Source organism: Ipomoea triloba, chromosome 13 (assembly GCF_003576645.1).
Source record: "Ipomoea triloba cultivar NCNSP0323 chromosome 13, ASM357664v1".
In the NCBI taxonomy this organism is placed as follows: domain Eukaryota; kingdom Viridiplantae; phylum Streptophyta; class Magnoliopsida; order Solanales; family Convolvulaceae; genus Ipomoea; species Ipomoea triloba.
The window spans coordinates 23,548,333-23,570,412 of NC_044928.1; the positions used below are offsets into that span (position 1 = coordinate 23,548,333).

At 34.6% G+C, this 22,080-nt stretch overlaps 2 protein-coding genes across 2 annotated transcripts; one reads left to right on the forward strand and one right to left on the reverse strand.

Moving 5' to 3' along the window:
* Positions 1-1,622: 1,622 nt before the first annotated feature.
* LOC116002130 (FGGY carbohydrate kinase domain-containing protein) lies at positions 1,623-11,991 on the forward strand. The gene is made up of 15 exons (XM_031242167.1): positions 1,623-1,861; positions 2,958-3,037; positions 3,275-3,392; positions 3,500-3,678; positions 4,743-4,825; positions 4,912-5,096; positions 6,707-6,768; positions 6,892-7,000; positions 7,087-7,206; positions 7,924-8,043; positions 8,191-8,311; positions 8,388-8,544; positions 10,260-10,332; positions 10,800-10,927; positions 11,587-11,991. The coding sequence occupies exons 1-15, from the start codon at positions 1,657-1,659 to the stop codon at positions 11,707-11,709; spliced, it is 1,863 nt and encodes a 620-aa protein (XP_031098027.1). The 5' UTR covers positions 1,623-1,656; the 3' UTR covers positions 11,710-11,991.
* A 3,778-nt stretch (positions 11,992-15,769) lies between these two features.
* LOC116002482 (70 kDa peptidyl-prolyl isomerase-like) lies at positions 15,770-21,766 on the reverse strand. The gene is made up of 13 exons (XM_031242631.1): positions 21,402-21,766; positions 20,861-20,947; positions 18,655-18,915; positions 18,483-18,557; positions 18,323-18,403; positions 18,055-18,249; positions 17,883-17,969; positions 17,601-17,776; positions 17,356-17,481; positions 16,956-17,230; positions 16,565-16,679; positions 16,442-16,475; positions 15,770-16,114 (listed from the first exon to the last, which is right to left on the reverse strand). Exons 1-13 carry the CDS (start codon positions 21,592-21,594, stop codon positions 15,966-15,968), a joined length of 1,854 nt encoding a protein of 617 aa, XP_031098491.1. The 5' UTR covers positions 21,595-21,766; the 3' UTR covers positions 15,770-15,965.
* Positions 21,767-22,080: the final 314 nt, after the last annotated feature.

Here is a 22,080-nt window from a genome sequence, read left to right on the forward strand (position 1 = left end):
TCACCTACTTCATCTCACAACATATCATTTATTCTCACTTTATTCATACTTCTTTTATACCAGTAATCAATATTGAGTTTAACCCAAAAGGCCTTAGGTTTATTCCACCCTACATTTCTCCACTTAAACAAATGCCAATTGTTATATTATGGACCATAGTCTAACTTGCGTTGTAGACCACGGTAAACAAATTATGCATCATTAACAAATTATGTATGTATTTGGAGTTAATAAATTATTTGTCTGTAAATAAATTAAAGACACATAATTTATTAATTACAACCATTACATACTTTCTATACATATTGTCCAACACCTACTTTTACCAATTTTTCAAATCTCATCGGCACTTCTTAGAACATCCACAACTGTGGATTTTTGTTGGTTTTTTCGTAGGTAAATTAAAAACTAGTGTTTCGTTTTTCAATAGAAGTGGAGGATGGTTTTATCTCATTTCATCTTCCTGCAAGAGTGTGAAATTTTTGTGGGGTCTACAAATTGAGAAAGGAAAACAAAAACAGTTGAGAAAGCCGCGTGTGGCTTACAGCATGCGCCTAGCTGGCGCGTGAACTTTTACTCTCTCTTTTTTTCTTTCTTTTTTGCTTTTTCTGATTCCGTGTCAGATTGTTTTTCTTTTTCTTCGTTTTTTCTTTTATTTGCTTCCTTTTTTGTTCTCATTACTCTCCCTTCTAGTGTCACATAAAATATTGTGTAAAACCCACAACATATATTGATGCTATTACCAATACCAATTATCATAAAAGCTCTTCCAAGCCACAAGAGTAAAAAAATTTCCTCTACACTAGGAGAAAGAGAACTACAAAGATAAATAAGAGAAGATTATAGGTCTTATCGATAGACAAAAGATGCACTTAGAGAGGCCAAGAAAAAAAAAATACAAAGAGGGCCAAGAACTCTATCTTCTCTTTGTAAGAGCATCCTTATCAATGAAATTTTTTTCGCGATTTTTTAGGAATTTTTGTAACTGTGATTGGGAAAGAGAAAATGAGAGGAGAAAAAAAACCAAACAAATCATATTCTAAAAAAAAAAAAAAAGAGGTGTCAGCAAGCGTAAGATGAGCCTGCGTGTAGTGCACGTGCCCGCTGGGCGCATTAGTTGCGCCTAACGCACGCATGCGTGAGGCTACTTTGGTCAGAAGTTGCGGTTACTGTTTCAAAATTCAGCTCCTTGCAGGCCGATTCCTTTCCTCTCCATTTCTCTCCCTTCCACCTCATCAAGTACTATTCCAATAACCTTGCAATATCTACGATGTAGATGCTCTAAGGACCAAGAGATAAACTCGTTATATACCACATGACTAGATTGGATTGATTACTAACTTTAAATAAATATATTATTTTTATTTTAAATATACAATCAACATTTACATTTGATAATATTTCTCTACCATTATGGATATTATACTTAATTTTTGCCCTTTATTATTGTTTTATTTAATTCAAAAATCATTTTTTTTACTGCTGAAATTCAAGATCAAATCAAAACAAGAATAACAAAAGCACCCTTTTTAGAAACAGAGCAGAGAAAAGATTAGATCCACTTCCTTCAATACTCATCTACCAGTAATTACAGTTGAGAAAAAAAAAATTACAGTTACTGTAGATTAAAAACAAAAAACGAAAATATAAAAGGAAATGTCTGCTATCCGAAGGATTTCGTCCGAAAGACGAAGCGTTAGCGATACTACCCCACTGCTCCACGACCAGCACCGCTACCGCCGTCTACGATCGTCTTTATCCCTTAAAGTTTCCTCTTCCGCCGCAGAAATGGCCACCGCTACTTCGCTGCCTCGCTCCGTCTTCCTCGGCGTTGACGTCGGCTCAGGCAGCGCCCGCGCAGGTACGCTCTTTCGTCTCGCTTCTGATACGTGTGCATTTTCTTGTGCTGTGTACGTATAAACTGTAAATTAGAGGTGCACTAGTAACGACGATAAGAAATTCCGTAATTCGTTTAATGTATGCGTAGTGCTGTAATTCTGTGTTGAGCTTAAATTTAGCTTACATTTAACTTGTGTGTACGTTAAATTTAGGTCTCAGTCACGGTAATCCTGTAATGATTTTCGTTTAGACGCTGTGGTTTTGGGGTAATAAGGACTATTTGTAGTGCATTATCTGTGTACATAGGTAGCAAAATACGGCAATGAGTGCTGTAATTCATAGTAAAGGATGAAATGTTTTCAATATGTCAAGTGTTCTTGAAAGATAAATTATCTGAGAGGACTGGTATGGATGGAAGCTAAAATTGGTGTGTGGTGGAATGTCAACTGTGTTGCCTTAGAAACTTTGCCAAATTGATTGTCTGAGTCCTGTGAGTGTTCCATACACAAAATGGCATTGTCATCCCATAGTATATTAGTATTTGCCTCTGTCTGCATCTCTGCATACTTTGAATTGGAGAAGTTAATTTGATGTGTATGAATGCAGACAAATTCATTGAGGAAGATGAGTTTTCTAAAGCTCTTTAAGTTGGATAGTTCAGAAGATGGTTGAAGTGTTCTTGTGGGTATTCACTCATGATTATTGAATATCTCTTACTGAAGTTCTATGTCACTCAAAAATGTGTAGGTTTAAGAGAATTTTTTCTTTTCTAAAATCTTTTCCATGTTAAAATAAACTGTGAATAGTTTCTGACACATTATCAGAGATTCAGAGTGCTGTCCTCAAAACTCGCAACTACAGGAAATAGCAAGTCAAGGTCCTAGAGAAATATAGATTGGTCTTATGAAGATTATAAGAAATTAATCCAGATATTAAGTCCCTCGATTTAAACTGTTAGATGTTTTGATATGTGTGTGTGTTTACACACAAACAAATACGGAGTATAAGTTTAGCAGTTTTCTTTTATTACTAGTGTGCAATGAAGTTTGTATTTTCTACTCATTATCTTGAAATATGTTGTAAATTGGTCATATTGCTTTTTCCCTTCCCTTTCACAGGTCTCTTTAATGAGGATGGGAAACTTCTAGGTTCTGCTAGCAGCCCGATACAGATTTGGAAAAGTGGTGACTTTGTTGAGGTTATAAACCAGTATACATTTTTCTTCAGAGAATAAAGTTCCAATCTAGATGCTTATTATGAACTTTGATTTCGCAGAGTAAATAACTTCTTGCAGTTAATATTTGGATTAGGTTGCTTTAGATATAATAATAATGTCTAAAACTCTAAATAGCATATAGGTAACAAATACTATGGTATACATTTTGGCAAGTGAGGAGAATATTTTCATTTTGTTTATATGATTCCCTGAATGCAGCAATCTTCAACTGATATTTGGCTCGCAGTCTGCACTGCAGTAAAAGCAGCATGCTCTCTTGCGAATGTTACTGGGAATGATGTAAAGGGTCTGGGTTTTGCAGCTACTTGTTCTCTTGGTCTGTGATTACTAATCACATTATCTCATATACATGACCTTATTGAACCAACCTTGAGTTCTGCTCATTGAATCCTTAAGTTGGACACCTTTGGTTTCTCTATACAGTTGCTGTTGATTCTGATGGCGAACCTGTCACGGTTTCTTGGAGTGGTGATGCTAGAAGAAATATCATAGTGTGGATGGACCACAGAGCAGTAAAACAAGCTGAAAGGATCAACTCCTCTAACTCACCAGTATTACAATATTGTGGTGGTGCTGTTTCCCCTGAGATGCAGCCACCAAAGGTACATTAGGTAGTAAGATAATCTAGTCTGTTTTCTTTCAAATTTTTAATTATAACTTTTCTATAAATAAAAAGTAAAAGGTTTTATTCTACATGTGTATTTACAGTTTTGTTTCTATCTGCTTTTACATCCATGTATCTGCTTGAAGCACATGTCTTAGGTATCAGAGCTATCCCTGTCTATTTAGTTGTAGAGACCTTAAGTTTAGGAACTGCCCCTGACAATTTTTATACCCTTGCAATAAAAGATCCCTATCTATTCAATTTTTAGGGTTTAAAGAACTCATAGCATATCTATCTTAAAAGTGCCAATGCCATTTCCAATTGCTCCCAATTTTCTCTGTTAATACTTATCTGTGGCTATTTCTTTTCTGTTTACCATTTCCTTTTGGTTGCATCTTCTATTTCTGTAAACAGTAATGCTTGTTCTGTATTCCGTTTCCCCACATCAAAGTTCTTAAAGAATATTCAAGAATGATGCCAAAATCTTTTCACTTGAATAGGAATGCAAAAGACAGCTTGAGTATTAGAGAATTTGGATTCAGTTTACACCTACCTCACCTGGAATATTGGCTATAATAGTGGTGCACATTCAGATGGCAGTTCATAGGTGATTCTGTTAGGCATAAAATGTTACTTGATCTCCCAAAAAGAAAGAACAAGGAAGCAAGGAAAGAAAAAGAAGATTAATGATTCACCTATTGCAGATCCTATTGGATTCAGAGAAACAGAAAATGCAGAGATGGAGGTGGATATAAGTTTGGTTCCCCAAGATATACCTTCTTTATGATTCTTAGTTGTCCTCCACTTGAAATGCTGATGCATCGCTAAAAGGTTATCTAGTGGGAACTAGATGTTGTGGGCTCATTTTCCTTTTTCTTCTCTAGTTTAGATGAATATGAGAAATTGATCAGTGTACCTTAATTATGGATAAGATTCCTTCTCCTTGCCATCTATACACTTTGTTTTCTATTGCTAGATAACTGAGTGAAATTACTTTCACTTGCTTGAACAAAATATGTTTGTTGAATAACATGTAGCTGCCTTCCTTTTTGTGTATTTCAGCTTTTGTGGGTTAAGGAAAACTTGCAAGAATCTTGGTCTATGGCATTTCGGTGGATGGATTTGAGTGATTGGCTATCATACAGGTGTGAAATTAAATTTCTGATGCAGATCTTTTGAATATTATAGTGGTCACTAATGGTGAAAATGTTACCATTCATCAATTTCATAGAGCAACAGGAGATGATACTAGGAGCCTGTGCACTACTGTATGCAAATGGACATATCTTGGTCATGCTCATATGCAGCAGATCAATGAGAAAGATTCTCGCAATATGGAAGCTTGTGGATGGGATGATGAATTTTGGGAGGAGATTGGCTTAGGTGATCTTGTTGATGGGCACCATGCTAAGATAGGTACTTTAGTGAATATTCAATTTATCCAATGATACTACTTGCAACTATTCTTTGCCATTACCTTGGCATATAGTTTCAGATACATACGCGCAGACTAATAATAAAATCCAAAATGTTAGGATTATGACTGGAATAAAAATTGTGTTGATGTAATAGATTGTATCAATGACTTATACCTTATGCTTTCTTTCTTATACTTATACAAATAATTTTCAAATTTACCCCTCATCTTTTTAGTTTTTTTCTCAAACATCGTTAAATTTAATGGTTATGTCATAATTAGAATTAAAGTTGTGTTAATGTAATTGGTTGCATTAATAACTTATATATTGTGCTTTCTTTTTTGTACTAAGAAGTAAGAAGAAAGCAACCAATTCTAAGAATTTGTTTAAAGTTTTTGTGTTCCTTTCTATGGGTTGTGCTGTAATTTGTTTCTAATTGGTATTTTTTAATTGCTTAATTTTTTAGCGTTGGTGTATATAAAACTTTTATCTCAAATCTTGTGATGGTTAAAAATAAATTTAATGTTCTCTTTTATTTCTTTGAGTTTTAACAAAATGAAGTAATTTTTTCTTGAACTACATATACTTATATACTCCGTATTTGATAGTGTAAATTGTTGAATGTTGAATATGATTGAAGTAATCATGTTAATTTGTTTAGAATCTTATATCTATTGATTGTATTTTACAATTTTTTTTGTTTATCATTAGACATTTATTTAATTGTGCTATGTGCTTCATTTAACTTGTGTGTGTATGTATACATACATCTATAGTATATACATATAGGAAACAAATCACATAAAACTTGCGCCCATGTGAGAACGTGTGAACATGCACTTTTCAACATCACCAAGTACTCATTGAGACATTTCAAACGAGATCAATATTGAACATAGATTAATTAAAAATTAAAATACATAAAAAATAACTTCCCTTCTAAAATATTATTATTTACATCAAAACTATATTTTATATTAAAATAATTAAAGATAAAAGAAGTTTTAAATTATGAGAATGCAAACTATATTATTATGTAAATAAGATTTGGTGTAAATGGATTGGAGATGAAAATTTTTGGTTTAAGAATATACTGAGAATATTCTCTTTGGTGCAAAATTTGGTGTTTTGGGTTGAAGATGGTCTTAGAAGAGAATTCTACTTTTTTAGTCTCAAAACTATTTTTATTTACCACATTTAGTCCCCAACTTTTAATTTGACCACATTTATTCCTACAATTTTATTCTCATTGTTACATTTCACATTTAGTCCTCTATTACAATCTCCATCTTAATTACGTTAACCCTTGGGATAATCCGGTAATTTCAGAACCTTAGCCTCATGCTCCTGTTGAAAAACATTCATAAATGACACAATAAACTAATTGTTTAGTTACATGTACGTGGATTTTTAAAACTACCTTTCTCGAATCTTCTCAAGTGTACAAGGTCTTATATAATCAGTTGCTTCAGTCAAGATGATTAGCATCTTGGGCATGTTTGAGAAGTCTTGTAAAAGTTGTTAATATAAAGTCCCCAATTAAAATTGTACTACTTGGAAATTTCTATGTTGGTTAATATTTTCCCTTGCAATAAAATTCATGTGCAGGACGAAGTGTCGCTTTCCCTGGCCATGCTTTGGGCTCTGGTCTAACCCCCGTTGCTGCCAAGGCAAGACTTTTTTACTGATGATCAGGCTTTGATTTTACTCTGTAATGCAAGATAAATTTCTGTGTTTTGACAGTTTACAAATCATGCTTTCACTGGTTTTACTAGAAGCTGCAATTGTTTCAGGAATTGGGTTTGGTGGCTGGGATACCGGTAGGTACTTCACTAATAGATGCTCATGCAGGTGGCGTGGGGGTAATGGAAAGTTTGCCTAGATCTGTTATTGAACCTAAAGGTTGTTTTGTCAGCTAAGTTAATTTTGAAGCTTATAGCCTCATATTAATTAAATTTAATTACTAGAGGAGTTTAATGTTTGTTTAGAAGTTGATGCTGAAGCTATATGCCATCGTATGGTTCTTGTATGTGGCACTTCCACTTGCCACATGGCTGTGTCTCAAACAAAGTTGTTCATACCTGGGGTATGGGGTCCTTACTGGTCAGGTATGATTCCATCTTGGAAGGAAAGTTAGTGCTACTTCATTTATTTATTATTGTTATTATTAGATGCAGGGGCTAAAAAGAGCTCTTTGTATAGGTTGGATTTTCTGGAGTTTGATGCTTACCTTCTATCATTAAGAGGGATTATTTTTTTGAGAATAATTAAGAGGGATTATTAAATAAAGTAGATTTATTGTTATTATTGTTGTTGCTGTTGTTATTAAAGGTGATTTTTCCACATTCTTTTTCTCATATATCTTTTAATCATGGCTTTCTAATTCTTGACAATTAATGGTAATATTCACTAACAACTTAACAACTTAGTCCACATTGATCTTCACCCTCTCATCTCTATTTTGGAACTGTAGCCTTGGAAGGCTTCTAAATAAAAAAATACCTTGTAAATGATGTATATCAACTTTTTTCCTACCTTTTAACTTGCCTAGGATAATTGGATTTGGTTATAGCTTTTACGTAATTTCTAATTTGTAACAAAGTTTACTGCTAACCTCCTTTTCTTTTGATACCTTTTTTCTTAGTATTGAAATAGCAGTCCAGTTAGAATACATGCTACTTGTAAGCATTACAATTTCAGTTGTGACAATCCTTTATAAGTTAATGCGTTTAAAATAGAAAATAGGCCTTTTATATCTTTGAGATTTTATGCCATTTGCCTGTTCTCTGCTAAGTTCCACTTTTAACCTCTTCCTGATTTTTTAGCTATGGTCCCTGAGTACTGGCTCACAGAGGGTGGTCAGAGTGCCACTGGCTCATTACTGGATCATGTGATTGAAAATCATTTGGCATCTCCGCATCTTGCTAACCTTGCTGCATCTCAAAGTAAATATTTCAAAGTATTTTTAACTTTCATGATCAACATCTATTCCTTCAATGTCATTTTCTTTAAATTATACTTCCTTTTGGACAACCATGTTCTACATAATGTTTGATATGCTTGCCTTGTGTCATTTATTGATCCATTCACAGGAATTTCAGTGTTTGAATTGATGAATAACATGCTAGAATCTATGAAAAATGATCTGAGATCCCCATTTATTGCTGCATTGACTGATGATATACATGTTCTCCCAGATTTCCATGGCAACAGGTAATACAAAAGCTTTAATGATCTCAAAAAATGCCTTTATCATGTATCTGAAATCTGTGCTAACTTCATAGTTCAGGTCTCCCATTGCAGACCCTAAGTCAAAAGGCATAGTTTCTGGGCTGACTCTCGACACTAGTGAAAAGCAGCTGGCTCTTCTCTACCTTGCCACAGTACAGGGTATTGCATATGGTACCCGTCATATTGTAGAGCACTGCAATGCCAATGGCCATAAAGTAAGGATACTTTATATCTATCTTTTAGTTGGTAGATTCGGTAGAATCACTGTTTAAATTATTATTATATTTTTTTATAGGTGCAAAACTGCAAATTTGATGTAAAATATGATGCAATTATCACTTTGGGTACACCAATTATTGTTTTTCAAATTATTATCTTGTTTTTCTTATTGAATTTATAATATGAGATAGTTGGGAATAATGCATTCTAACTTGGACCTATTTTAGTGTTTTTTGTATGTAGAGCATACTTCCTTTATCTCATTTTATCTATCATATTTATTATTCATTTGTTAAAACAACTCTTTTTTCTTCATTTGTTTTCTTTAACAATTTTTTTTTTAATTTTCAAATTTGTCCTTTTGTGTTTTATAAAACTTTTAGGGTGTGTTTGGTTCATGGGTTTACACACTAGGAATGGAATCAAAATCATAGTTAGTGTTTGGTTGACAACTTTTTAAAACACAACTATGGGATTTGATTACCCCTTCAATTAAAAATCTCATTCCCTAATTAAAAAGGGGTATCATTCCATCTTATTGGTAATCTAATTTTTAAGTTTGGATTAGTACTTATAGATTTTTGTTTTGATTTTTTTGTTGTTTTTGTTTATATTGATGCTTTGGATGTCATTATATTAAGATCAATTGCCTTGATTATTTGTTTTTGTATTTTTAAAACTTTTATTTCCATTATAGGGTCATACACAACCAAACATCAATATTGGTAATCATTCCAATTCCACCCTACTACCAAACATGCAAAATACTTTCACCAAAACCCATTATCATTACCAAGTATTTGATTCCCATTCCGATTCCAATTCCCATGTGCGAACAAAACACACCCTTAATGTAGTTTTAAATATATGAATCAAATATTAGAGAAAATAAAATTATAAATGGTTTTGAGTTAAGTTTTGTTAACTGAACAAGACATAAAATGAGATAGATAGAAGTAATATCTTAACTTGGAAGCTATTGGAAAATGGAATTGAAACTTTAGTACGTATATGTGGGTGACATTAACCAGCCTTACAGTGCTGGCAACATGGTTCACATCCATGTAATGATCAATTGTGTTGAGAGAACTTTGAGATGGTCAGAATTTTGCTTTTTGGAGGTTGAGTACATCAGATCAATACTGCAAAGCAATTGGAAGTAGGGGTTTGGTGCTTTGAAGTGCTCTCTTCTTCTTCCTCACCTTTTTGTTGAGAAAAGCATTAAAAAAAATAGTCCACTTCAGTTGTACCCAAATAAAAAAAAAAACATGAAAGAAACAAATCAAATTTGGTAAAGAGTTGCACAAATAGTAGTGACCTTCACCTTATAAGTGAAGCCTAACCACACATCTTCTATTTCCTCTTCTTCCTCCGTTCCTCGTGAGTCATGATCTCATTATTCTTGATAGGAAGTATTTTCTATGGCTAGTAGTGCATCAATATGTTGGAGAAGGTGTCTCTATTAAATCATTAGTTTGCCACATGAAAGACCTCTGATCTTGTTTTGGTTTAAGAGGATTTTTCTGGGTGGCTGTGGGGAGTTTTGCAATAGGCCGTGTAGGCGTGTATGAATTATAACATTGCTTGGTGTTAAGGCCCACTTTCACTTCAATTGTTTGCATATTTATGGATTATGATTCTTTACCCAACTAACACTTCAATTAAATTTTTAACTAGTTAGTCATTGATCTTTTTCCACTTCTATTCCCAGATCGGCACGCTACTTGCTTGTGGTGGTCTTACTAAGAATCCCTTGTTCATTCAAGAGCATTCAGATATCATTGGTCTCTTTCTCTTACTCTGTCTTCGTCTCTCTTTTTTGTTACTTTGTAAGCCAAATGAATTAAGTGGTATAGAAACTATGAATTTTGAAGGGCGGTTATTCTACTGCATGCTGTATTGAAAGTTATGCTTGACATTTAAATGCTTGGGTATATCTTTAGATGGTTCATCATTTCAGTTATTCAGTACATTGATATTCCATATATAGAACTGAAACATTATGTCCTAGTTCCTACCTGCATTTAATTCTTGACTTAGTATGCTATGCACTTCCAGCATTTTTCTTATTGGCCATGCATGGAACTATGGAAGTGGTCTAGATTGTAGTGAGTTTTAAATGATTTTGGATATGGTTGTCACTTGCATATAATTTTCATTTAAGTTGAACCATGTAAGGGGGTGGCATAAAATTCCAATTAAAAAATTGTCAGATTTTGGTTGAACAACTTCCACTTGCTGATTTGAATAGGTTACCCTATAATCCTTCCACGTGAGAATGAGTCGGTGCTGTTGGGAGCTGCTATTCTTGGTGCTGTTGCATCAAAGAAATATGCTACTGTTCGAGAGGCCATGAAGGCTTTGAATGCAGCTGGTCAGGTATGTACTGCCATAGAGTAACTTGTTGTTCAGCTAGCTATGGCTATAAAATCTTCCACACCTGCTCTTCTGATTTATTTTTCATTTAATTTTGCCAGCTTTCATTTATATTTTTTTCTGTCTGCAAGGCAACCCAAAAAATTGCAATAAAGTTGCCTCAAAACTTGGATAATTTTTTTTCCCTTAAGATAATCTCTAACATTGTAGTCTTATTTTTTGAATAATAAAATTCAGTAAGGTGTCCTTATTCCACTGTGGTGATTGTTTTTTGTGGGTTAAAAAAAGTTGGTATGATTTTGGCTTTTGATATGATTGGTAAAGCAAGCTATGAACTGGAATGATTTTTGTTTACTACTACCACTTTTATTATGGCGCATTTCTGAAGAGTGGATGAAGATTTTAAATTTAAGGATAAACAAGATATGATCGCTGCTATTTAAGTATTTTATGAAATAATAATTATAGTTATTATTTTTATCATCATCATCATCATCTAATCTAATAGTAGTAAATGATTTCAAATTACATGCCCTTTTTGTTTCTGAAATCTGCTGGCCCATTCCTAGTTAGGATCTGCTTATGCTGCCCTTGTGTGCTTTCTCTATCCCTTTCTTGTCTGCTTCATTTTCTTGGATGGTTTTCTATTTTTGTGGTAGCAGGTTTTTTATCCATCAAAAGACCCCAAAGTGAAGAAATACCATGACGCCAAATATCGCATCTTCCGGCAACTTTATGAGCAACAGCTTAGCCATCGTTCAATTATGAGGGAGGCTTTGCCATGAACTTAATGCCATTGTAGAAAATGTGTTTCAGGGCATTGGAAATGAACAAGTGATGTGTCCATTATAGCTGCCAGGGAACATGTGCATTTATCAATTTTTATTTATTTTTTTAATGCTAGTGGTGTACATAATGCAATCAATCAGTCTGGCATACTATATAGATACCAATCAATTTTTGGTTTACTAACTCACATTTAGTACACAGTTTACAACTAAAGTCTTTGATGAATGTTAACTTCACAACCTACTAAAATGTTAGAAGTGCACATTTACAGTGTTTCAGCTTCTGTTGCGGTACTAAAAGTTACTCCGTATTGTATTATTTTTGACATATGTTATAAGGTATATTTATCAAATATGGTATCTTGCATATTAGGAAACTTGGAAGCTAGGGTTTTGAGGTAGTGGTATATGGAAATTTGTTTCCATACCATATGTCCTCTAATTCATATATATAGGATGATGTACTCTCTTCAAAAGTGTGTGAGACATAGAGCTACCAGTCAAGGTATTCTCCTTAAAACCTTTGAACATGGTATAAGAGCCTTTACGATAATTTTTTTTCGCTCCGTTGTTGTCACCACCCACCTAGGAGGATTGCCGAACGCCGACGATTCTGCAAAGTTCGGATCTGGTCTTGGTTTGGACCAGTGTTACTTCGGTTATTGTGGTTCTTCAATCAGGTTGTCTCGTACGCCTTCAGGTTTTCTTTTTTGTCTGTTTTCTGATCTGTTTGGACTCAGTTATTGGTGGGTATGGCTGAGAATAAGTCGATTGTTGTAACTGATATTGTTCCTGTGAATTCTAAAATCACAGACTGTAAGCTTAATGATTCTAATTATTTAGAGTGGTCTTAGGTCATTAAGCTTTATCTCACTAGTTTGGATAGAAAAGACCACCTCACTCAGACAAAACAAGATGCTAATTGGGTGCGCGATGATGCACGTTTGTTCTTACAAATCCGTAATTCTATAGATGAGAGTATTCTTGGGTTCATTAGTCATTGTTCTTCTGTTAAAGAATTGATGGATTATTTGGAATACTTGTACTTTGGGAATGGGAATAGCACTCGTATGTATGATGTTTGCAAGTCTTTTTACCGTGCCGAGAAGCACAATTTGTCTCTCACTGCTTACTTTATAGAATTTAAGAGAACATATGAGGTACTTAATAAGCTCATGCCATTCACTGCTGACATTAAAGAGCAACAAAAGCAACGAGAACAATTGGCTGTTATGAGTTTTTTGGCAGGTCTTCCTTCTGAGTTTGACACAGCTAGGTCCACAATTCTTGGTAACTCTGGAATCCCTACCCTAGCTGATGTCTTCCCACGCTTGCTTCGATCCGAGCAATCCAATATACCCGAAGTTCCCATCCCACCTAGTAGTGCTTTTGTTAGTCGTAATCCTCACAATGGGAATGGTGGAAATTCTCAAGGGCACACTTCCGGTCATCTGCACAGTGGGAACAATGAATATTCCCAGGGGCGTACTTCCACCATTGTGTGTCACTATTGTCAAAAGTCTAGGCATATAAGGAAGGACTGTAGGAGGTTATTAAGGGATCGAAGAAATTCTTTTGTCAATGTTGCATCTACACCTAAGGCGTCTTCCAAGACAATCATGGTCTCTGCTGATGAGTTTACCAAGTTTTCTCAATACCAAGTTTAATAGTTGTTAATTATTACTTTTAGTTTCAATTTGGTCCTCTGACCAGTCTTTCCACCAATTATTATTACATAGAACATGGTATGCACAGTTGTGTGGATCATAAATAAATAGTATATTTTTAATATACTAAAAGTACATTATTTGTGTATGTAAAGTATATTATTTGAAAGTACATTATTTAAGCACTGAAAGTACATTATTTTATATATATTATCAAATGATGTACATTTAGTAAAAAAAAAATGTACATTTAATATATTAAAAATGTACTTTATATTCATGGTCCACATAGCTATGTAGAACATGATTCACACAATAACTTGCTTCATTCCAGGCAAATTGGACAAGATACTCGTAAATATGTGATTGACATGCTTAATAGTTAGGATAATGAAGCCATACACAAGAAAATCAAACAAAGGTATCCATCTTTTCAATGGGGACTTGCCTTGATTGCTAATTTATTTGAGGGAAATTTTGATCTCAAAATATTATGTCTCTTACAATGTTTAAGAGTTGGATATTTATTTTATAGAAATATAGCTAATAAAGTACAAACCATCGAAGTGTAAAGGTACAAGCAAACAAAACATACCCAAAAAAAAAAAAAAAAACATATTCCAAGCGGGTATGGATACTTGAGTTTGCCACGGGGCAAGAGGGTAAACTAAATCCGGATCTAAAATACACAATTTATATATTGAATGTTCACAATTTATATACTAAATGTTTACAATTTACATAGTGAATGTTCACAATTGTAAGCATTCAGTATGTAAATTGTGACGAGTTCACCTTGCAAAGTGGACCTGGGTCCATAGTAACTATTGGGACAAGGGGTCTCGCCAAGAAGGCCCATTAGTAGACTTCACCGGTTGTTATGTTATGCCTACTTAAATTATGTAGAATGCAAGGATTTACATTTCTGCGTGGATCTTAATAAGGGAAGAAGAAGGAATCATCCCAAATGGGATGAAGGATGATAAATTACCATTAGAACCTTATTTCTAACTATCCACTAACTAAATTTTTAACAAATGACTAAATTGTGTAAAACTATCAAAGTCGATGACTAAATTGAGTAAAATCACTTTAGTCAAGGACTATATAAGTATATATTATTGGATATTAACTCTAATTAGATATTTCCATTGAGAAAGATTTATTTAAATTCTTAAAATGGTTTTATCCATTAAAATACGGGAGGAAAGTATGCCAAGAAGGTCCAGAGTTCTTTACAGTCCAATTACATAGAGAAGTCATAGCATGGTATCCAGATTTTTATAAGGGTATGCAAGACCATTCATGAAGATCTACAATCAGCATGCAGAAACCATTCTTGTGCGAGAAGAAGATTATCCTAAAATGCAATGATATATTTTTGCCCAATATAAGATCATTCCAAAAGAAATTTGGCCTAAGGAAGGGATATAACCAGATGTCAGAAAAGACAATGAGAGTTACTATGAAAAAATTAAATCTGCAAGAAATCAGTATTATTATGAGTTGAGACAAGCTCAAGCAGGTGAAGATATTTGGCCTCAGAATCCTTGGAGCTTTGATAACATGGAGTCTGTTCTTGAAAAAATCGAAAACATAGAAAAGGCTCATGTTCAAAGAAGATTGGAGCAAAAGAGTCAATGAAACAAAGAAGTCTGGAGAGCAAAAATAAAAATACTCGGAATGAATAAATCAGAATAGATTAATCACATGGGATATCCAAGCTATTCAGACTACTCAACAGAAAGTGACACGACATCAAATGAAAACTCAATCATGGACATCCAATTCTCTAGAGAGTGGATAAGCATGAAAGAAAAGCAACCAGGTTTGAACCGAAAGCACTGAAAAGAAAAAAGATTCATGAATCAAAGCGATTCTGTCTTGACATGAGATGTCCTGTAAATTTTGACGTGATTTCCCATCAGAGTCAACTTTATTTAAAAGTAGCTTTGAAAAGTTTTTTTTTATTTAAAGTAGTCAATCAATAGTCAAACAAGCCACATTATCTTGTCAACCACATGTATTAATTATTATACGTCGTAATACCGGTAGCTTTTCGAGAATTATCCTTTATCATATAAAAGGATGTCCTCTCTTTATTGTAAGATCATTGAAGTTTGAAGTCTAAAAATAAATTTACAGTTCATAAAAAAAATGAGTTTTTAAGCTTTTCCAAAAATTTTAAGAATAGAAATATGAAAGGTTCATTTTCCTAGTCTAAAATAAGCTCTGATCTTGAAGAGGCTAGTAAAGTGGTTTGAGAGTTTTGTTATGCCCAGGGAGACTCTTATTCATACTCTCACCTTACCTTGTTTTTAGTTTTCCAAAAGATTTGAGTAAACTCCCCGATTTGGTATGAAATAACTGTTTTCATTTATCAGCACTCGTTTGTTAATCTTGAACTCAGTTGCAAATTTTGGACAATTAACATTGTACTGTTTCGTATTCACTGCTCTATTTATCTTTACACCAAAAACAAGGAATTTTTATTATCAAAGTCTGGCAATCTTTACACCAAACTCAGTAAGGGTTGATCTTAAAAATCCATGGAACTTACACTTCTAGTCAGTTCTGCACGCAATTCTATTTGTTCTTGCGAGATTCAGATACCCCAGTTGCAGCTGCTTGGGTAGAAAAGCGCCTGAGGCCCGCCCTAATTGCCGATACTAAGCCATCCCAGCAAGACCTTGCCTTCCCCTGAACACTGGATAATGCTCTAGTTTTGAAGGTCCCTTAAAGATAGAAACATTTCAAATTAGCTAATGACATGGAGAATAACACAATGATGTTGCTATATAATCAGTTCGACTTGTCTATTTCTCCCTATCTGTATTCTTTTTCTTTCCAAAAAACTATGTACAATCATGTTGTCGTACAAAATGCAAATTTTGGAGAACAAAACACTTTGCACTCGCTACAAATGCTTTTCTTATTTACAAATATTACCAGTAATGGCACACTCATAAAGACTAAAGAAGAGGAACAGATTGAAAAATTTATGGACACAAAAGATGTAGAGGCAGGAAAATTAAGGAGTGAAGTGTTTGATTAGGCCTTACCTTTTGGAGATCCATCTGTATTTGCAGTTGCACTCTGTAATTCAACACAAACTAATCAGAATCTCATTCGAGAGCATTGTCTAACTAGAACACAACTGAAAACTCATGACTTGGTCAACTTACTTCTGCTTCCTCCAATTTGCTCATCTTTGCAATAATGTTGCCATAGAACTGTGCATCCTTCTTGTCGTACTCCTTAATTTTATCTTTCAAGACTTTATACTCTAATTTGACATCCCTGGTATCATCCATATATTGCCAGTATGAAAGTCAGTGTATGCATTGCAATACTGACAACCCAGAAATTTGCACCTATGGTCTATACTTCATATTCATAGATCAAGAAATATGCATGGTTTGAAGAAGAAAAACAGATATGCACCCAGACCAAAAATCACATATTCCATTTCAGGCTACTTATTTAAATCCGTGTTAAGGTGATCCATAGCACACAAGTCTGAGGAAAAACATTTCTCCTGATAAGAGTAGCAAGAATATGATAAGAGTTACATACCTGTTATCTGGATCAATTTCTAGTGCCTTCTTAATATCAAGTTCTGCCAAATCCAATTCAACAAGGTGCATGTATGCTTGGGCCCTTCTGTACAGGGCTTTCACATTTCTAGGGTCGATCTCTAAGACGTCAGTACAAAGTGTCACAGCATTTTCATAGTCTTTTAGCTTTAGCTTACATGCGGCATTGTTCAGTTTACAAGCGACTTTCAGCACCTTAGTTTGTTGTTTCTCTTCATCATTGAATGAAGAATCATATTCAATGAAACTTGCAGCCTGAGCAGAAAATATGAGCAATGGCATTAGATGATGATGTCATTATGATGATAAATAACATGGCAACCATGCTAAAAGTAACCTTAAGAACTAGAGTTTAAAGATGCTTCCAATCTTAATCATACCTTCTCATATCTTTTGGATGCTCTCTCATATTTTCCAACCTTAAACCATGAATTTCCTTGTTCCTTTTTCATTCTAGCAGCTTCAATTTTCTCCTCAGTATTGTTCATGTCCCAAGAATCCTTATCCTGCAGCAAGAAAAAATAAATAAATAAAAGAAGACAAATCTTAATGCAAGTATAGGTCCAGTGACATACTGAAATTTATCTTTAAATGACCTAAATAGAAGGAAATTATTTTCACTAACCTTTACAAATGACACCATCTCAATCTCATAGTACACTGTTGAATTACCAGGAACTGTGGCCAACTCTTGTGGAGAATCAGACTGACCAAATGCATATTCTGGTTGAATGGTTATAAGTGCAATTTCTCCATTCTTCATTGTTTTTACAGCTTTGTCAAGTCCATCAATAACTTGGTCTAGACAAATATGAAACCAAGTCACAACTTTCTCCAAACAAACAAACAAAAGAATAGAAATGGCTTCTCACTATGTTGCACTCTTCAGTGATATGTCAATCATTACCTTCATCAACTTTGAATTCAAATGGTTCCTCATCGCTCCCCTTTTTAACAAAAATAGTTCCATCTTGCAACTTCCCCGTCAGTTTCACTAGCACAATTTTAAGACAAGTTCATTTAAATAGCTGACCAATTAGCTTGCTTGCCATATCTGTTGTTTACCATGAACAGTTTACCTTTTACGACTGCACAATCATTAGGATGTTCATACAGTTCTCCTTCCTTCAGAATTTTTTTTATTACTTTCTTGTCTTTTGTCACTTCAGAAACAATTTTCCAAGAGATCAATTCTAGATTTATTTTAAGGGAAGCATTTGGTGGCACACCACTCTCCTCAGCAGTGGCTGGCCTGCCCATTTCTCCAAATGCATCTACCAAAATAAAATGGTGAGCAACAAAGTGGAAGCAATTATAAATATGTAGAGTGATGAGAAACTGAGTTACATTGAGGTTTTACAGTCAACAAGACTTTTTCTCCCTTCTTCATTGTTTTAACAGCTTTTGCCAAAGCAGGGCAAAAATAGCCTGCACAATAGTTTGCATGTTATGCAGAACTTTACAAAATGTTAATGATCATAATTCAAAAGAGGAAAGATGTGCATACCATCTTTAACAGTGAATTCCACTCCATCAGATTTTGAGACAAATGCCCCATCTTCAAGCAGTGCCTCATATTTGACTACAAATAAATAAATGCATATGATAGAAGATTAATAGATTTAGCTCCCAAAATTAATCAAGCGTAACAGAAGTTAGACAATAGATGATATACACACCAAACACTTCATCAATATCTTTGGGATTTTGCCACCCCTCTCCTTTAGTAAGGATCTTTTTAAATATCCCACCATCCTTGCATATGTCCTTAACACTAATCCAAGAGAGCAACTCCACTTCAAACTGCAGAGTGGCATTGGGAGGTATTGCTGGAGGCGACCCAGACTCACCATAGGCAAGCTCTGGGGGTATGGTGAAGAGAGCTTTCTCTACTTTCTTCATTGTCTTGATGCCTTCATCCCATCCTTTAATTACATGGCCTGTAACAGGTAAATCAATATTGATATTACTAAACCAAAAGTCTTTACTCTTTCAACAAATATCTAAGTTAAAGATAGTAGCACCTATAAAAACCTAACGGCTAACTCTAGTGTAGAACTGCAGCATTTGATATTTTGATGAACAAACATCTAGATTTCTAGACATTTTCACTTTACCAGAATCACTTTTTTTTTTTTAAACCTGGAGGGTGTGGTTGAGTGGAAGGGACTCATTCATCCTTAACCAAAAGTGCAAAACTGCTTTCACATGTAACCCCGTGTTCAGTGAATCCCGGAATCCAAAGTACCATGATAAGACTAGCTTTCTAAAAATTCTTGATTTATCAGAACCAAACCATTTATATTTTTTGATAATTCTATAGTGTATCATCATAGCAAGATCTCCAGTACCATTAACCACCTCTCTCCCTTTGGAAAAGAAAGAAAAATACGAAACAGAAAGAAATGAGAAAGGGCAAAACAAAATGAGTTTTGTGTAAGTTATTACGGGCCCAAGTTTTATTTTACATCACTGACACCAACTGGAACAAAAGACACAAATGCATTGCATTAATCGTGATGGTTAAAGAACCTACCAACAGAATTCCTACCACCAGTGTATCAAGTCACAAGCAAAATGAATTAGCCCCAAATGCACTAGATGTTTAGTGAATAGGAGCCAAAACTAACATTACAGTCACCACTATTAAGCATTTGCGATGTAACTGCTTTAAAGTATCATATTCCTTCTTCTACAGCTAATAAAGCCACTTGGTGTATAAATGTTCTGGACAGCGTTACAGTAGAGGACTCTATTTCATGTTTCTCACATGAGAATTATGATATTATGTTAGTACATAAGGAATCTATTATTAAAACTAATGTCACTTAGGGTGTGTTTGGTTGGTGGGTTTAGGCATAAGGAATGGGTATGAAAGTGATTGTTTGTGTTTGGTTGATAGGTTTTTTAAATGCTACTATGGGTTTGGAATACCCCATTAATGACAAAACCCATACCCTTATTAAATAAGGGTTTCATCTCCCTTCCCCCTTTCTTCCTCAACTATTAATAATCATTCCCATTCCACCCAATTACCAAACATGTTAAATACTTTCACCAAAACCCATTACCATTACCAAGTATTTGATACCCATTCCGATTCCGATTCCCATGTGCGAACCAAACGCACCCTTAGAAAATACCCAATGAGGGGATTTTCCACAACCAAATTGCATTACCAATTAGGTTGAAAAACTAAAGCTGAATATGGCTTCTTAGGTCATAATTATGACAGTACGTTAGTACATAAGGAATCTATTATTCAAACTAATGTTACTTAGAAAATACCCAATGAGGGGATTTTCCATAACCAAATTGCATGACCAATTAGGTTGAAAAACTAAAGCTGAATATAGCTTCTTAGGTCATAATTAGAGGATTGTTAAAACTGAAGTTCAGAAACCACACCCCATTCAACCAAAATGGAATAAATTATCAACAGTGGCACAACATAATTATCAAATTGTGAACCAAAAATATCAGGTAGAGATTTGATGAGAAGGATCTCAATCCTATACAATTATTACTTCCCATCTGGACGATTTGTTTTAGTTCCAGCTTAAAATAATCTAAATGTTGTAATCATATGTCAAAGGAGGAGAGAAATTGTTGCTAGCAACTATTCAACTAGAAGTTTGAAAAGCCATAAGAAAAAACACCAAATCACCATAGACAAGCATTTAGAATAATCCATTTTTAAAAACAGAATTTTCAGAAAAAGGAAACATCTAAAGTCAATAGAAAAGAATCTAATAACATTAACACTACTTCAACCATAATCTCCAGAAGACCCAAAAGCAACAACACCTAACAAATAGATTTATTCATTTTCAAGAAGAGAAAAATCACTATTAAACAAGCAACCTGATTGTAATGAAATACTACCTTCACCAAGTTTAAACTTGAATGGGGTGCCCCTGTCAAGGCTCGAATCGAACTGTGTTCCATCAAGCAGCCTTCCCACATAATGAACTGCAACACAAGCAATAATTCATCAACAATTACACACAATTTCCATTGTAACATCAAGTGTAGAAACAGCAAAATAGATGCAACTATTGAAGCAGTTAAACTTGGTACGAATGCCAACACTAAAATACAGCAAACCAGATGATTGTACATTGTATCTTTTTCTATCGAATTGTTAACAATACAACTATTCTGTGAATAAATCAAATAATCATCACCCGTAATCTAGCCTCAAACTGACAGAGACAGAACGAGGATAAAAACCGGCAATCTACAGAATCAACATGGCAAAACTTGATAAATGACTAACCACCGAACTCTTAATGATCCAACGAACAATGCACTACGTAATTTCTTATACCAGCTACAAATTCGAACCAAAAGGCAACACAAGACGCACGAGAATTCATAAGAGCGTGAAATTTCGAAGGTACTTAGGCAGGTAGGAAGGTAATACCTTCTACTTCGTCTCCAATGTTAGGATTCTCCCAACCTTCACCTTCCCTGAGAAGCTTCTTCTTGATCCCAGTCTTCCCAAGCGGCTTCTCCTCCCCAACCTTGAGAATTGGGTTCTCGTCCGGAACATCATCGGCGACCATGTCATCGGCAACGTCGTCGGTGGGCATCGGGAAGTCGAAATCGTCATCCATGACCGATCTCTGAACGCAGTAGAATCACGAGAGGAGATGGAGATGAGAATTCATATACCGGAGAGAGAGGAGAGGAAGAGAAGTGTGTCAATGGGTCAACTGTCTAGAGTGTTCCATGAGCATAGAGTGACAGAAACTGAGTGGAAAATGGCCTAGAAAGTTCTGATGATGAGAAATGAGAAATGCGTTCATTTTGTGGGTTAGTAATTGGTACTGTCCTACGGACAAATAGGCCTAGGGTGAGTCTCTTACACTTTTAGCCCTTCCTCAATACTTAAATTTAGGTGTAATTTTTTATGAGTTTTTGTAAGTATAACAATAAATGAACAGGCTTCAGGCCAAATAATTAATTACACGAAGTCATATGAACAGGCTTCAGGCCAAATAATTAATTACACGAAGTCATGTGCCCAGGCTTCAGGCCAAATAATTAATTACACGAAGTCATGTGCCACCTTCAGTTCTAATACAACTCAATTGGATGCT